The following is a 17335-nucleotide window of genomic DNA, read 5'->3' as shown; positions in this document are numbered from 1 at the left end:
AGCCAAAATGAAAAAAGCCATGAAATATCCAGTGTGTGTTTTTTTTCTTAAATCTTTATTTATCTATTGAAAACAATGGCTTTTTTTATTTACAAAAAAGGTTACATAGCTGAGTAATAGATAGGAGGCCTGAGTCTGGAGGCTTTGGTGGAGGATACATATTTGTCTAGTTAAATTCCAGGCTTAAAGTGAGGTTTAATAGCCTCTGTGACTCAAAAGAGCAGAGTATTTTTTTCTTTCTACTTTTTTTTTTTTTTTGCACATGCTCGGGTCACACAGCAGCCCAGATAAACAAGAAGCAAAGATTTTGTCAAGAGGACAGGAGGGGAAAGAATAACAAGTCTTTTTTTAGCTCCTTGGGTAGAACATGGCATATTTGGAGGTCCGGAAACCCAACAGGTCCCTCATCTCATTGCGAAACTTTGACAGGTCTTGGCGAAGGTCGTTCAGATTTTCCACCGTAGCCTGGTCTGTGCTCTGCATCTTCTGCCGGGTGGAGGTCAGGTAGCGGTGAACTAGACAGCACATGATCTTCTGGTAGTTCTCATCCCGCTTCTGCTTCAGGTTCTTCCACTCCTGTAAGGACAGCATTAACACAGAGGGTCATTTGTTGAAGATTAGAAGATGGGTTTGAATCAAACTTTTACAATATTGTTTATCTCTCACCTTCAGACTGTTCTGTCTCTTCACTTTGCCCTTCGAGGTGTGTGAACAGATCCACTTGCTCAGGCTGGTCACCAAGTAGCAGACAGTCTTTGGAGAAGGGAGGATGTTTAAGGGTGGAGGCAGCGTGCACTTGTCATCAAAGTAGCTGAGCCACAATTTGGCCCGGGCAAACTTCCACTCTTTATCCTCGTGATTCTACAGGAGTCCAAAAGCCAATAAGAACACTTAAGAACGAAGGAATGTTGGAAAACTTTCATGCATTTAAACTTTCACACACAGTTTTACAGGAGGAATGTTGAAAATGCAAAACCACCACACAGTGGAAACTTAGGGGAACAGATTTTTGTGAAAGATAAGTTGCACTTAGCGTAATCGAAATCAAGCAGGCCGCAAAGAGCGGTTCCAAGGAAAGAAAGTAGCTAACATCTGTGCAACAATTTAGGGCTATTTTGAGGAAAATTAAACCTTAACAGTAAACGAAAACCATCGGAGATTTCAATGCCAGGACAAATTCAAACTGCCCGTGGCAGCAGTGAGACCATCAGCGCCAAAACTTATTTACACTTACAGCAATTTGCCTGAAGCTCTTATGGAGCATGGCCACCAGCAGCTTGGTCAGCACAATAACCACCACGATGTTGTAGGTGCCTATGATCATGGCGCCGACAAAAGAGCGCAGCTCCTCCGTGTAGCTGATGCGGGTGACGAAGAGTGCAACGTGTGCCAGGGAGAAGATGTACCAGAACAGTGCATAGCAGGTCCCCATAAATCTGCAAAAGAGACGAAGCTAGTACGTGTGCAGGTCAGATTTAAACATACAACCCTGTCTCCAAAAAAAGATGAGAAATAAATACAAACCTACATTTACTTAAAAAGAGCTTCCTAGAAAGTCTTTCATAAAAACGAGGAAGGGTTCAGGACTCTTTGAAGCACTAAGTGGGGAAATATTTTAAGAATAGCATTTCTTATTGTAAAAATGCTAGGGGGCATGCAGATTCGAGTACCTACATATATCACTTTATTAGAAGATTAAGAGAATCTGGAGAAATCTCTGCACACAATGAAAATGTCTGAAAACCAATATTCAGTGGTCATTATCTTTGGGCCTGCAGGCATTAAAAAACAAACACAATTCTAAAGTGCAACAATTAGTCAGTTTAGGGGTTGTTAACATGTGATTCAAGCAGATGCATGTGCCAAATTTTCTGAAATGTGTCACTTCAAATGCAAAACAATTTCTCCTTTGTTTTAAATTCTTTTACTGAATGTAGGATTTAAATGATTTGTTGTTAAGCCGCTCTAAACTGAGGTGTGCTCCGATGCACAAAATGTCAAAAGAGAAAAGCAAGCAGAGAGAGACAAGAGCAATCTGACTGCTGTGCAGACTTTATTACACAACCTGCACATGACTGACTACTTCAGAGCTTAATAAGATTTACAAAGCTTCCAGGGAACAAGGATGTGCTTACCCATCTGTAAAAAAGGTGTAATGTGCACAATTACATAAAAGACTACTTTAAAAAAAAAAAGGATTATGCGTCACGTCACCTATCAGTTATTTTTATACTTTTACATGAAGATGGAAGGTGAGGAAGAGTTTTCTTGTGATGCTTCTGATGTCTTGTCTCATCTTCACAGCTTGTGCTGCAAGCTTCTCCTAAAAATCTGACTTGAATAGTAACATTTACAAGTTTTACTCTATGTATTGTATAGATTTCTGTGTATTTCTTGTATTTATTTAAACACACTATTTGTATTATTAACATTTGTCCAAAATCACTGTTTAGTTTCTGTCCAAATTCTGTCTAAATGAGTGTTTTCCATGTACATGAATTGAAGAATGTATGAGCTACACAGTGTTTATTTTTATAACAGTCCTTTCATATGCAGTGGCAGTGCCTCATAGGCTTTTTAAACTATGTTGACTTATCTATTTTTTTTTTAGCTCTGAAGAAGGCACCCTTGTGCTTAGACTTCACAGTACTGAATAAAGTCTGTGCTGCATAACTGTCAAAGTGCTCCCACACTTTGCTGCCTCTTTCAATGTTATGATCTAATTTTACAGTATATAAAGATCATGTATGCATATAAACATATATAAAGGATATAAACATATATAAAGGTTTTATATAACCTCCAACATTCCTCAGCATATACACTAAACAGTCATCATTGAATGAGGTTTGCCCATACGTGTGGAATGCGTCATTGCTCTGCTGCTCGCAGAAGATGCCCCCGCAGTCCTTGGGTGGATTGTTTTCCTTATCTTTCTGGTCCTTCCCATAGAGCTGGGTGAGTCCAATGGTGAAGGAGAACAACACAAGCAGGAAGAGGCCCAAAAACTTTCCAAACTCCTGCAGCATTTGTCCCATGGAGATCTAGCGAGAGATTAACATTTTCTCGTTAATCTTGTGCTGCTTGCTCTAACAGCTTTCTCAAAGAAATCTCAATAATCTTCATCAGCCTTTAAGCAGCTGGATTGGATTAAACTTGACTCTGCTTAATGTCTGAACATCTGAACAACACTGGCCTGAAATGAAAACAACCAAGATATTGCAGTATCACATTCTCTGTGCTAACTAGATCTCCCTTTAAAACACCAATCAATCAAGTTTATTGAAAGTCTGGGTAATGCTAGAGACTTAGAAGATTTGATAAACTAGATTTTGTTCTCTAATCAAATAACTTTTGTGTAACTGGACTGTGATATATTAAAGGTCCAACTACACATTAATTAGACACACTTACAATTGCAGTATATTAGAGTGCAACTCTCTGATTTTTAAAATGTCACAGAAAGTGTAAATTATGTAAAAGTAACACTATAGTACATTTAAATTCAACTATAGAGAAGAATTTGTTTCTACTTTGTATACTGAATTTTTACTCTAGTACTTTTTCAAAGCCATTCAGACTTTAGAAAGACGCATGCTTGCACTGCTTCACCACTCTCTGACCACTCATAGCGTGTTTTTTCACCCATGTTCAGATTTAGTAGTGGTTCCTCAGGGAACTTATTCTGGCTGTTAGAGTTCTCTCAAACTACCTGAAGAAACACAGAGACAAACACGGAGGAAGCCAGAGAGAGGACGAGAACACAGAAATCTTCTTAAAGCATTGGAAACCCACTATTTACAGACTTGTGTGGCATATCTGTTTATAAGGACCTCGAGATGGTCAAACAAGGTCAGAACACACTCCTACCCTTGCAAAACACAAACACATATAAAGTGTCCAGTGTAAGAGAAAACCACTCTGGCTGCATAGCGAATCATGATGTTTGATGAATGGTGAGTACAGAGTTTGTGCTGGAACCCAGGGAGTCTATTTGAGAAAGTTTGGTCTGTTCAGGTGATTTATTCCCTCAGTGTATTCATCTGCCACTTTGTACGCATCTGATTTAGGAGATGTGGGTGCTCCCTGCCTGACAGATATCCTAAACTGGTTACTGTACAAACAGAACAGAAATATAGCAGGTTATTACATCCTCACTGTGACTGGAGGAGGTCTAATGCATACCTCAAATAAATCTAACCAAAGATACTCAATGCAGCACTGTTAGATAATGAGAGGAAATTTTATGTTATTTAATTTAGAGATTGAAAATTAAATGCATCTATTTATCCATCCATTTTTTCAACTGCTTGTTCAATTTTGGGTTCCTGAGGCTGGAGCCTATTCTAGCTGTCACAGGGGAAAAGGCAGGGTACCCTCTGAGCAGGTCACAGCACATCAGAGGGCTGATACAGAGAAACAGGCAGCCACTGAAAGCCCACATTAACACATACAATCAATTAACAATTTCCATTCCACCTAACAAACGTATTTTTGGAGTGTGGCAGGAAGCCAGAGTGGGCACAGGGAGAAAATGCCAACTCCACACAGAAAGCACCCAGCCAGTCTGGAGATGTCCACGACATGGAAGTGTATGAGGCCTCATTTAGTCAGGTCAGGATTCACCTACTTTACAGCGGGCAGAAGACTATGTTGGTGGGTCTCTACTGAGTAGCCAATTGAATCAGCCATATACCATTCTAGTTGCAATAGCAGTCTAGTTTCAGTCAGTTAAACACTGACATTCCTGCAACAAAAACAGCTTTGCAGCTAAACCAAATGTAGTAAAGTAAATAAAAAGGAAGCTACAGCTTTGATGTTGCTGGATTCATCCTGAGATTTGTTCCTGTTGATTTCACTGCAGAAACTGTGAAATCTGTGCAGCAGCTCAGCTGTTTTGGGCCCAGAAAACTGTTAATGTTAAATATAGTGTCATGAGTGACCCAGGGTCCATGAGCAGTTATGGACTTTTATATATCTTGTAGATATGTGTGCTGCACTGTGCTGCTGTCCGTGTGTTTTTTCTATGCATGTGTGATAGGTGGGTGTGTGTGGGTGTGGCTCAGTTCTGGGGTTCAGTCAGACCCGGTGGGTGTGGCCCTGTCAGGTGGCTGGCCACACCTGAAGATCATCACACACACCTGGAGCTGATCAAGCCTTAGGTTTCCTTAATGGAAACAGAATCTGAAAGTATTTCATAAGCTGTACGTTTAGGAGACAGACTCAGTTCAATTTAATCCTTGCTTACAACATCTAAAGTTAATCCGTATACGTTTAGCATGACTTATTTCTATTTCTCTTACACACACTCAAATAGCCCAGTTGACTCGCAGTTAGCCTATGGCACATTAATGATGTCAATGAGGTTAAGTCTGGGCCGTGATAAACCTACACCACAGACGCATACTCCCACTTTCAGTCACTCTTTCCAAACTCAGTTGGGGGCAATACCCACCGGAAATATGAGCTGGCCTCTTCAGGGCGGACAGAATGAGAGAAACGTTCATTATTCCAACCCACATAATATTGACTCACTGTCTGTGTGTGTGTCCATGCATGAGCAGTACGACTGGACTGAATCCTAGCATGCCAGATATCACTGGAGTGTGGAAATGTGTGGGTGCGTGTGCATTAGAGGAGAGGTGTGTCTGCCACGTGAGTGCGAGTACGGCTGCGAACACCCAACCAAACCAAACCAAGTGTATTTTAGAAGCTGTTTTTCCATCCTGTCAAGCCAGACAGTTATGTCACAGAGTGAAGAAGAAGGGCGAGGAGAAAAAAAACAAGAGTGAAGCAGGAAGAGCGTAGCTGAAAAATGCTCATTAAAAAGCTACAGAGCACCCTGACTGTTTTATAAGTCAACCACAAACAGCACCTCGAAATAATGACAGGAAGGACTGCCCTCACTGCGCACCTCAAGAGTTCTTTACGCTTTAAAAGTCACACTTTGGGAAAAAGAAAACCTCACGTTTGCTAACAAAAATTCAGATAATGGCAGGCTTCATGATTTCCCTCTGCCAGCTGGATAACAATATAAAACCTGATATGATAAAAAGGGACACCTATGGCGCCTGAGTAGAAAATATGCAAAGCAGACTTCTTGCTTCTCTGGAGCTACAAAGAAATCTCCAATATTCAATCAAATGTAGTCATTTTGATTTTTTTTTTTATCTTCACAGACAAAAGTAACACTACTTGGCTAATATCTTCTATAACCTTTTGCAAATGGCAAGAAAATGCAAGCTAATTCTAAACTAATGTTTGGCATTATAAGCTAAAGCAGGCTAATCAAGAGAATCCAGTGCAGCTTTTCCAGGCTTCGGGAAGCTTAGGGAATATTTTTCACTTGGATATTGAATATTTTCCACAGTGCTCCATTGATATATTTTCTATAAAAGATGTTCCTTGTCAGAAATGTCAGACAATAAATCCAATTTTGATTTGAAAAGAAAAAGAAAAATCCCACAAGTGTATTTAATAAGAGCTTCCCTTCTCCGCCCTGCATTTATTCGTATAGATTGCACATACTTAAATAAATCAACTGTGTCCAATGTGAAGGCAGTCATTCATATAGATGATAGCAGTATGGCGATGTATATGGTAAATAAGCTGCAAGTCCTTTTTCAGTTTATTATGTGCGCATTATCAGAGCAGAACACATTAATCTGCTGCCTCACTTCACTGTGCTTATACTTAATGCTTATGATGATGGTTATGCTCAGCACAGCTGGTGTGATGCTTAGAGTTGGCTCGCCCTGCAGTGTTCACATCCACTAACAGAGGAAGAGAGTGGGTGGTGTGTGTGTGTGTGTGGCATCCGGGACAAAGATAAAATAAATAAATAAATAGGCGAAGCAGTTTTATAATCATTGCATAACTATAAGGCCATTTTTTTCTCATTAAAGGGCTTTACAGATATATCACTTAAAACCCTCAGGGATCGCAGTCATATCTCGTTGCTGCCTGCTTGCACTGAGTGAGAATCAAGCCTCTCTACAAAACACTCACAGCTACTTTAATGTATATGCCAACTGTTTTCCTACCTGTAGAGGGCCCAGTATGGAGCTCGTGGTGTACATGAAGAAAAGTCGCAGGTAACTAAGAACGTTGGCAAAGGCAAACAGTCCCTCGGCCACCAGGATGGGATGGAAGGCATCCCAGTCCTTCCTGTTCTGCTCCTGATCTTTAAACTGCAGATCAAAGCAAAGAGATTCAGAGAAAGATACATATCTGAATGTACTGTCACCGTCTTTAAATGTCATAGAAGGCATTATTTTTCCAAAGGACAGCACTATGCAAGTCTTGAGCCAAGTGGAGAAGAAAAGAAGTATTTATATCATGCAGATGAACAGTTCTTAAAAAAGAGGAAAACATCCAGCAAAAATGGACCTTCAGCTCATCCATTTACTGTTAGCCAAAATCTCATCAGAAATGGCCCCAATGAAAAGTTGTCTGCGAAGACGCCATTCTTAAAGAAGGGAGTAAACGAATACCTGGGTAGAAAACCCACACATTTATGAACTGACCTCCCTTAAATCAGACCTCAACATAATTGAAGCACTGTCGGATTGTCTTGACAGAGAACAGAACAAAAGGAAGCCAACACCCAAAAGAAGATCTTTGAATGTCCTTCAAGAAGCCTGGAGAACTATTCCTGAAGACTACTTAAAGACATGAAACGAGAACTCTAAACAGAAGTTAGACCTCTATTTCAAAACTGTTTGGCTGTGTGTGGTCTGTGCTCCGTTTACTGCCTTAGGTGAGGCACATTACACCTTTATCAGCCTTAATGGTGCATTAGAAAGCTCAATTCCTAGAATAGCTTTGCCCAGCTTTCAACTTGAGCTGAGATCTAATTGAAACAACAGATGAAAACACCTCCCTGGATGATAGTGTTAATATGCACAATGATGAATCATAAGCGTTATTCCACGAAACCTTAAATCGAATTATCTATCCATTAAATGTAAGGAGTGTGTGCTATGTGTCTGTACCTTGCTATGAGCAACAATCTTCAGAGCAAAGGTGGCTAAGTAGAGGGAATTCATCACAAAACTCAGCTGGTTCCTAGACTCTTCCAGAAAGTCTTCCAGACCCTCATACCACAGACGCTTCACATCTGACCACACCATTCCTATAGGGGGGGAAAAGAATCCACCATTACCACGTACACACAGACGTATGCACACACACCCACCACTGGAAAAAGGATGTCATCCACAACATTTGAAAATCCCTTCAAGGCTCAGCCATCAGTCATCTCACAGAGAGAGCCCGGGGGAAACAGGAATGTGTGAGACACAGAAATCAAGAGATTAATGTGCTGAAAATGTGTCATCTGTGGGATTTAGGGAGGTGCGTGGAATTTAATTAAGATGGGTTAGCGTCTTTTTGTGTTTAAATGGTATTTTGTCAATTCTAAATGTACAAAATGAATAAAAAAAATTACTCCAGGTGCAAGTTAATGTTCAGTCGGATTTTTCTACGCCTTGATTCAGAAGCTGTTACTGAAAAGAAAACAGATGAGCGAAGAGTTTACAACAGAAATCCCATTATGTTTTTTTTTTTTTTGCAGGCTTGCGCGCACACACACAAACACTTAGATAGCGAGAGAAACATCCAAACACATATGCATACATGTAGCCTAGTGCACTCACAGTCTCATAGCATCTGAGTTTCCCATTAACGTGAGGCCTCTGGCCCAGGGGAATACCAGGATGGAGGGAAGAGGAGAAAGATGATAGGAAGAGGGAAAGCAAACAATGGAAAGCAAAAAGAAAAAACAAAAAAGTGATGCAACTCTAAGAACTCCCATTCTGATGACATAAGGCAGGAGGCTGTCTGAGAACGGTAACCGTTAGCAATCTCATCCCTCTCATTTAACTCATCTTGGGTGACGTGTTGACGCTGCAGGGATACTGTACACCATTGCCTCTCGCCTTGGAGTTTAGGCTGTTTTCAAAATGACGCAACCTTTAGAAAAAAAAATGCAAAGTTTATCTTTGATGCTGCTCTTTTGCAATGCTTAAGGAAATGTTCTCCCTGTAGTGGGCTATTGTAGCCCATGGAAAACGCTATTACGCTTCTTATCTAATGACTGAAAAACTGATGTCAATCCTGCAGCGTACAAACTAAACTGACAATTACCCCACAGCACAGCACAACACTTTATATCATTGAATAATAGATGCCAATAGCTTCTAAATCCTTTCACATCCTGTCACATGAAGTTACTGGGAAGATTTATTAAAGAAAGAGCCGAAACCTAGATGCTGTGGTCGTGATGCTTTGTCTCTGGTGGAAGTGGCTCGGATTTTCTGCAACAAAGAGACAAACATGCCTACTGCGGAAGCAGAGCCATTAAAGAGACTAAACAGCCGTGTTAATGGTTTCTTGGCAGAAGGGTAAGGTAAAGAGGCAGAGTCAATTTCCAGCTGTCACTATCCGCCCTTTTTCTGAAAAGATAGATGGTGTATGTGTGAATATGTTTCCACGGCTGTGTGTTGAGTTCATTGATACCAGCACTCAGAAGGGCCACAGGGGGGAAAGAAGAAGCTGCAGTTTCTTTCCTATTGTGCTCAATTAGAAGCAGGGCTGACGGATTTAATCCGGTCAAGCTGGGCTTTCTGTCATTTGGTGTAGAAACAGCCGTTTGTCATGTAATGCCTGATGTGATTATGGACACGGGATACTGGACTTTAGCCAGATCATAACAGGAAGCGCTCATTTTCACTCCACCATGCCATGTTACCGTATTAACCTTTAGTTTGTGGGACTGGGTTTTGACTCTAGTTCTAGTTCCTTAAAGTGCATTAGGAGATAGATAAGTATTAAATTATCGAAGCACTAAAATATATAAATCACAATAACTACATATAATGCATGACACGCCTTTGGAAACAGCATTATGAGTTATTTACGGGGTAAAAGTCTGACCTATGATCCAGAGGATGAGCAGGTAATCGATCATCTCAAGCGCGGGGCCCATCGTGTTCTTCTTGTTCTCGTTGTAGACCAGAGAGTACAGGTTAAGCAGCAGCAGGAAGGTGAAGTAGGAGGCGCTGTGGATGATGAACTTAACGAAAGGGGTATGGATTATTTGGCCAACACGGGAGCGTGGCACCAGAAGGTAGCAGACAGAAAGGAGAGGCCAAAGCATGGCCACGCTCAGAACTGTGGCCATTTTTAGACAGGTGTGCTTGCGTCGGTAGCTGGCCATCTCTCCAAACCAGACAGTGTTGAGGAACTGCTGACAGTTGGACTGAGCCACAAACTGTAAAAGGGACATCAAGAGAGAACGGCAGTTAAAGCATCGGTGGACAGATGTTTAATGCGAAAAAAGAAAAACTTTACGAAAAATCAGCAAAATGAAGAAAGAGTTCAAGATTTCGTGAGAACAATTCTTAGGTTTCTGGGCATGGGTTTGCTTTGATGATGATCATTTCACTGGAATAAATATGAAGCTACAGCCAGAAGATTAGCACAAAGACTGGATCATGAATAAATAGCTGTGTGGTGAGCTGTGGATAGCTCCAACACCCAATCTGCTTCCCCCTGTTTATAATGTAAGCTCTAATAATCCATTGCAGACTGCAATTTATGATTTATCGCACAAACACGACAGCAGCATCAATCTCCTCTTCTAACTTTAGGCAACAGAACCAATAAACATTTCTTTTTTAAATTTCTGATACTCGTTAGGGATCGTCACAGGAGATTATCTGCCTCCCTCTTACTCTATCCCTAGCATCCTCTTCTGTCACATCAGCTCTCTGCACATTCTTGATTCTTCTCTGTGGTCTTCTTCTTCTCTCCCTGTCTGACAGTTTTAAGGTCAACTTTTTTCCAATATATCCACTATGCCACCTCCACACATGCTCAAACCATCTCAGCCTTTTCTCTCTAACTTTGTCTCCAACAACTTAAGCCAGGCTGTCCCTCTGATGGACTCATTTCTAATCCTCCCTCTCCTCATCACTCTAAATGAGCATCTTCAGCTTGGCTTCCTGTTTTTTTAGGCAGTGCCATCGTCTACAAACCATACAACATAGCAGGTTTCACCACCAACTTCTAAACCTTCCCTTACGCTCTTGTTGCTATCATCTGTCACAAATCAGGGCAGCCATTCTAACAATAAATAGGAGGTGGACTCATTTGTTATTAGTCACACTGCCCTTTTGCCCTCTGTAGAAACCTTATGAGTGTCTTCAGCAGTAAACAGTATGTTACTACCTGCCCAGTGATGTATGCAAACCTCTTTTTGGTTGTACTTGATGGCCAGTTTAAGTCGACTGAGATTCATACGCTCCTCCAGTAAGCCTCTCTTGTCAACATGATCCTCGGTGGATGTGTGGTTGAGAATCACTTCTAGCTCTCGAGAGTTTCGAGCCTGAGCCAGCAGGTCTTTGGCAAACATCTTGCACTGCTTTGCCAGTTCCTCATAGTCAGTTCTAGAGCAAATAAATTGAATCAAATAAGAAGATATTAAAAGGTTAAGATTCTTATCAATCTCAGGCTATAAAAGAAAGGATTTACAGCATCGCTATACGTATTTACATCTGTTTACAGGCAAAGAAATTGGATTAACGCTCTGATGCATGTGCAGCATGTTGACTCTACCTGAACTCCACTTCAACGAGACTGAGCTCCTTTAAGTCTGCGCTCAGCTCAAAGGCCCTGAGTATGGGATCTTCCTCTGTCAGCATGATGAGAGAGGGGCTGGCTAGGCAGCGGTAGATGTCGAGACGGAACCTAACCCACCACCATCAACAGAAACGAGGCGGTTAAAAAAAACCCCAAAGGGGATAGGTGGAAACATGACAGACTTGTGCAGACGGGAGAAGAAATAAGGAGGAACATTTAGTCCTCTATCTGTTTCATTTATACCTTCTTTCACCTCTATGTTGTTTGGCAGCCAAACTGCAGAGTGATTCATTTAGTGTACTGTGTGGGAGGCCACACTGCCCTGCACAGAGGGAAAAAAAAGGCCCCTGCGGAAGAGATCAGCAAAATCTCATCTGCAAGTCCGAGAAGGTATCAGAAACCAAGAACTCCTTCTTCCCAGAGGAACTGCTGCTGTTTTGCTGTTTTCCCTTAAATTAGAGTTTGTATTGATTTTGTATTTCAGTAAAATACCAATACCGACTCTCTACAGCTAAATCAGTCGAGCTTGACAATAACAGAGAAAATCAGGAGTCCTCTGGGGGACAAGGAAGATACTTTGGGCATTCATTGGACTGTAAAAAATGGCTAAAGAATTCCTAAAACCCAGTGTGTTGATTAAATCATCGACTTCTATGAGTAGCTGACTGGATTTTCAACCTAATGCTGCCATCGAAACAAGAGACTGCAATGTTTCACTAGAGCAACTTTACTTGGAGCAAAACTGGGTTGATTTGTTGGGTCAAAACAATCAAAACATCACCTACAAAACAGAAGTGGTATTGACTATTCCAATTTAAAGTAATTGAGCAAAAAAAATAGTCCTCTGGTGCTCTTAATGCACTCGTCTGCACAAAGTCAGTGCCACTTAAGTATTTTGTGAGCTCTAGTTAACTTTACCTGGAGTGGCGTAAGCTGTCCTTCTTGTTTTTAACGTTGCAGAGCGTGCACTCACAGCCAACAGCGTGAGGCCGGGGGAGAGAGATGTCCTGCTTGAGCAGCATGGTCAGGATCTCGTAGTTGTTCCTGTGGGCTGCCAGGATGACTGGAGCCACATCCATGGTGGTGGAATACTCTGGATTCTGGATGCGCTGCATCAGTTTCTGACAAGAGCATGGATTTAAAAAAAATACTGTAAGTGAATTATAGAAATTGATAAACAGTTTTTGCCTTAATGGTGTTTCTTTTCTTTGAAAAAGAGTAATAACAACAGACTTACAGCAATAGAGGGCTTAGAAGATCTCCTTGGCCTGTGGTTAAGGAGAATGTCCACAGCTCCTACCACCTCTGAGTCTATGGCCACCAGCAAAGCGTCTGTTGCCTACACAGAAAGAAACGCACAATTTTAGTGATGTAAATGATGTCTTGTGTATATTATTTTACCCCTAGTCTGTGCTTGCTTGTTACCTGGCAGCCATACTCCAAGAGCAGCTGAAGGATGTCCAGATTCTCGTTCTCGATGGCGATGGTCACTGCATCTCGGCCCAGCACGTCCACACAGTTGATGTTGAGCTCGCCGTGTCTGTTCTCCTCCAGCAGTTTCTTCACCATGTAGTAGTCACCTGAGAAGCAAGTCAAGGACAAAGCAGCACAGCATAAATGAACTTGCCAAACCTTGGCAAGTTCTCACAAAGGCGGATCCTTTGAAGAAGCGAAACATTAGTGTGAGCGCGGTGTCAAAACGACACGAACACACAGCGCCGGTTATCAGGCGAGCTCTTTCAGAGAACAGGCTCAGATCCAGCGGGAACCCTTAATCTTGTGTAACAATAACATCTCCATCAAAGGACAATTTCTGTTGCTGGGCCACGTTTAGGGAGACTTTATATGGTCACAGTGGCAGTTATTGGCTTAGCACACCTCTGCCTGTACAATGTTCTTAACTTATCAATGAAATATTCTCCCACCACGGGGACTAGTTGAGAAAACCCATGCCTCTTTGTTATTTTACACTTACACTGTCTACGTCTTGCCTTGCTGGCATTTAGCTTGTTTGCATTAACTTTCCATGTTGGGGTTTGTGAAAAGTCAGGAGACCAGGGAGAGAAACTTAAAGTGGAGCAGACATTTAACTATTAACTGCCCCTTGGGCAAATTACCACAGTATCCAAAGTGTGGGCAGCTGTGAGTGGTATACACTGGAGTGGGGGGATCTGTAATGATTGAGTAGTTTGCCAGCTGCTAAATGAGCCTGTATGACATCTGCCATGCTGTCACTGCGTGCGCGCTCTACCTCCTATATGAGACATGTAGCTTCAGCATCCCTAATGATCACAATAACGAGCTTCCTTCAGATCGTAGTCACGTGTTGCACGGACATCCCATTGCATTGGAAACAGGGAACAACAGCCCAGATATTAAATTAGACGAAACAAGAGCCAAACCTTTCTCGCATGCCAGGAGGAAGAGCTTCTCGTCCAGAGTCGTCTCCTCTTTCACTTCTCTCACGTCTTTCAAGGCCAGGAATTTGTCCGGAGAGGAAGCGTCCGTGCCATGGTACAGAGCTGCCATTACGACGGAGAGCGAGTACGGCAAGACGCTGATGTGCATCCCACTAGAAACCGACGACCATTACACGAGAAATCCCGTCATATGCGATGACATGCGAAGAATGCTTCTGTAGTTGCGCAGCAGAGGTTTAAAGCGGCCGACTTAAACCAGTGTCAGTAATCGCTGGCATTACCGTCCCAGCTCCGGTGCGTTCGCTTTTCCCCTTTTTTCGGGGTTAAAATATCGCGTCCTGTAGCCCTTTTCGCACCATCGATCTCAAACGTGATGTTAAAAAGTGTTCACGGCGACGGCAAGTAGACGAAACAACGCGGTCATTTCTCGCGGCGTGTTTACAAGCACCATCTTCTCACTTGCATCGCAGTGGTCCTGATGCTGCTGGCGAGGCTTGCACTGCGCATGTTTCCTCCTCCACCTGCTTGATCGTTTCGCAGGCGCAAAGCCTCTTCTCCGTGATTACGTAACAGTGCATCTTTGCCGTGTACAGTACACTGTGTAAATTCACAGCGTGTGAGCGTTCACTGTGACAGTGCATGCACATGTGCTGACTCTGAAGCATGAACTACACACATACAGTATGCTAAGCGGTAAAGACTGGGAGATAAACACAGAAATCAGCAATGGCCGTGGCTCCTGCTCAGGTCACTTCCTGCAGTAATGTGAAAGTCCTGATGGAAATGCTGTGTTGGGACATGCATGGGTGACATTCAGTGCACATGGATATGGATATGGCGGCATATGGGCTCACATAATCCGTGACAGACTGTTAGGAAATACATCTGGTATCCTGATTCAGTGAAATCTCTTTATAATTATGCTGAAATGTAAACGTGTCTGTGTTTAAAGCACCTTATGTCAGCTTCTGTTGTTTAAATGTTCTATAACCTATAGATGAAGTAAACAGTGATAACAAAAAAAACTTTTTCATAGTGGATTTCTTGGATATACGTTTTATTTCCAAAAAAGTATTTAACACAGTGATGGATAGAAACAAAGTCCTATTGCACTAATATCTGATACTATCATTGTTTTCGAGACTTTTGCTATTGGAATCAATCCACCCACTTTTAACAACCTGCAAAGAATATTGCTAAGAAATGCTGCAACCAGTGAAGGAAAGGGTTTAATATGGACTGGAATACAGTTTTAGGGAACATGTACTTCATTCAGTTCAAGTGAAATCAAAAGAAAACACAAAATGTAACAAGCCTTCACATCCAACTCAATGAGCCATAATGAAGTGACAGTGAGTCAGCATGCTTAGTGATAAAGCACTGATAATTAATGCTCAGCTCTCTTATGCAGGCCGAGTTAAGACCAAGATTATTATTATTACATTTTAAATCAGATGTCATTAAAGACGACCTTTGGTTTTTCTATAATTGTAACACAGTTGGCTTCTAAAATGTAGAAAGGTCTTTGTTTCTTTCTTTTTTTAAATAAGAAATTTGTGAATATTAAATATCGGCTTGCAAATCCTCACCACACACATTTCTGATGATGTGAGCCAAATATATTACTTTACTCACCACGCTCAGCACTTCCACTGCCAAACAGAACGAATACCATGCACTGAAACAGAAGTAATTTCCTGGGCGGGTTTCTGTCACAGTGAATACATGTTGAAAATAGGGCGGGGAGGAAAACGTGCACTTTCAGTATTCTCTTCACTATTTGACTTGATACAAGAAAAACACATTCAATGACGGGCTCTTTGCTTTCCTACAGCACCGAATCCTAATATAGCTTTTGTTTTATGAAGTTTTATAAACATCTGTAACATGCAGGTGGAATGAAGCGGTTGCACAGTAGGAAAGGTTTCAAATTAACAACAAGCTTCATTATAAAAGAATAAGATTAAAAGATTTTTCTTAAACTAAGCTCTGTTATCTATATGCTTGCACACTGAAAAACGAATATAAATTAGTATGTCATATGTATTTGTTCATGATGTGGAAGTCTGCTGTTCGTTTTGAAGGGTGGGACCTCAATGCTCCAGCAGAGGGCAGTCTGCACAAAGGTATTTCGCTGTAGACACCCGCATTGGCTGAGAACAAAAATAAAAATGAAGATATATTGAAAGCACACGTTACCGAGAACAGGAAGGAAATACTGTATAGCCAACACAAAGCCTAATATGTCGCACTTCAGAAGGACTCACACCACGCACAGCACTTGAGCGGGGCTTGATGAGAAACAGTATAGTAAAATCACAACGTGGATATTACCCTACATATTTAGAGGTTCCTCGCTGGGGAGGGTCAAGGGACTCGAGCGGTTTCAATTCATTCAGTCTATGCTCTCCCCACCCCGCTTGTTCAAGGTTGTAATCCCGCACAGGCAAGCCTCTTAGGAAAGATGATTTTCAATCTGCAGAGCATGTGTTTCCCTTCATACAACATCATGGCCTTTCCAGTTCCTGGGGAACAGCTGTCAAATGTCCCATTTCAGCTGATTCCACTTGAGAGGAGTGCTTGTCACTGCCGCTGAGTGTTTCTATCACGTCCAATGAAAAATTATGACATCCTCTACAATCATGCTGAAGGCCATCACTCTCAGATCAGTTTAAAATTCAAGTGTTTCTATTTTTCATTTTATTAGATAAATAATTCGGCGGTATGTTCATAGCTCTTTTGTAATGAAACAGGGTTTTTCTTTGCTGCTTTTAAGACAAACCCCGGGTTACCCTCTTGTGGCTGTCGTGAGGGGGGGGGGGGCTAATACATTTAATCTGAAATATTGATTCTCTCCTGCAGTCACGCACGATGAGGACGACGTGCTTAAAAGGAAAAGTAAAGACCGGCTTTGAAATAAAATCACGGCCTTAAGACTTTTATTAAAGAAATACTAAAAATAGGTTGTATATTGGAAAAAGGGAACAAAAACAAAACAAAACAGAAAACTGCTAATCGCTTTCAGTGGGTACAAACGAGAGGCTGGAGCACGGTTCAGACAATGTGAGGTGGACTTCACCTAAACATAACAACAGCACCACCACCATCCATCCCCCATGCCCTCCTCATCTGCCGTTGCTGTGATCTGTCGGAGCCACCATTAACGTGACAGGCTCGCAGCAGATCCAATGACGTAAGCTGGCTGACGAGCGTCGACTCGTCGCGCTCCAATGCGCTCTCTCGGAGGGCGGGTCTTGGTCCTGCTATTCAGA

At 41.8% G+C, this 17335-nt stretch overlaps 1 protein-coding gene across 1 annotated transcript; it reads right to left on the bottom strand.

Annotated features, from left to right (window-relative positions):
• Positions 1-33: 33 nt before the first annotated feature.
• On the bottom strand, positions 34-14606 carry trpc1 (transient receptor potential cation channel, subfamily C, member 1). Its single transcript, XM_006795087.2, has 13 exons — positions 14046-14606; positions 13069-13223; positions 12881-12982; positions 12562-12764; positions 11620-11751; positions 11255-11450; positions 9937-10273; positions 7995-8134; positions 7044-7190; positions 2860-3044; positions 1235-1436; positions 667-861; positions 34-576 (listed from the first exon to the last, which is right to left on the bottom strand). Exons 1-13 carry the CDS (start codon positions 14209-14211, stop codon positions 349-351), a joined length of 2388 nt encoding a protein of 795 aa, XP_006795150.1. The 5' UTR covers positions 14212-14606; the 3' UTR covers positions 34-348.
• Positions 14607-17335: the final 2729 nt, after the last annotated feature.

Source organism: Neolamprologus brichardi, chromosome 9 (assembly GCF_056152115.1).
Source record: "Neolamprologus brichardi isolate AB-2024 chromosome 9, ASM5615211v1, whole genome shotgun sequence".
In the NCBI taxonomy this organism is placed as follows: Eukaryota; Metazoa; Chordata; class Actinopteri; order Cichliformes; family Cichlidae; genus Neolamprologus; species Neolamprologus brichardi.
The sequence above is the reverse complement of the archived record's forward strand: the minus strand, read 5'-3'. Positions and strand labels throughout refer to the sequence as shown.

Coding starts and splice junctions, on each gene's coding strand:
- trpc1 (XM_006795087.2), bottom strand. CDS start 14,211: ATGCACATCAGCGTCTTGCCGTACTCGCTCTCCGTCGTAATGGCAGCT. Junction 3,045..7,043: donor CCATACTGGGCCCTCTACAG/GTAGGAAAACAG, acceptor ATCTCTCGCTAG/ATCTCCATGGGACAAATGCT. Junction 1,437..2,859: donor AGCAATGACGCATTCCACAC/GTATGGGCAAAC, acceptor TCTCTTTTGCAG/ATTTATGGGGACCTGCTATG.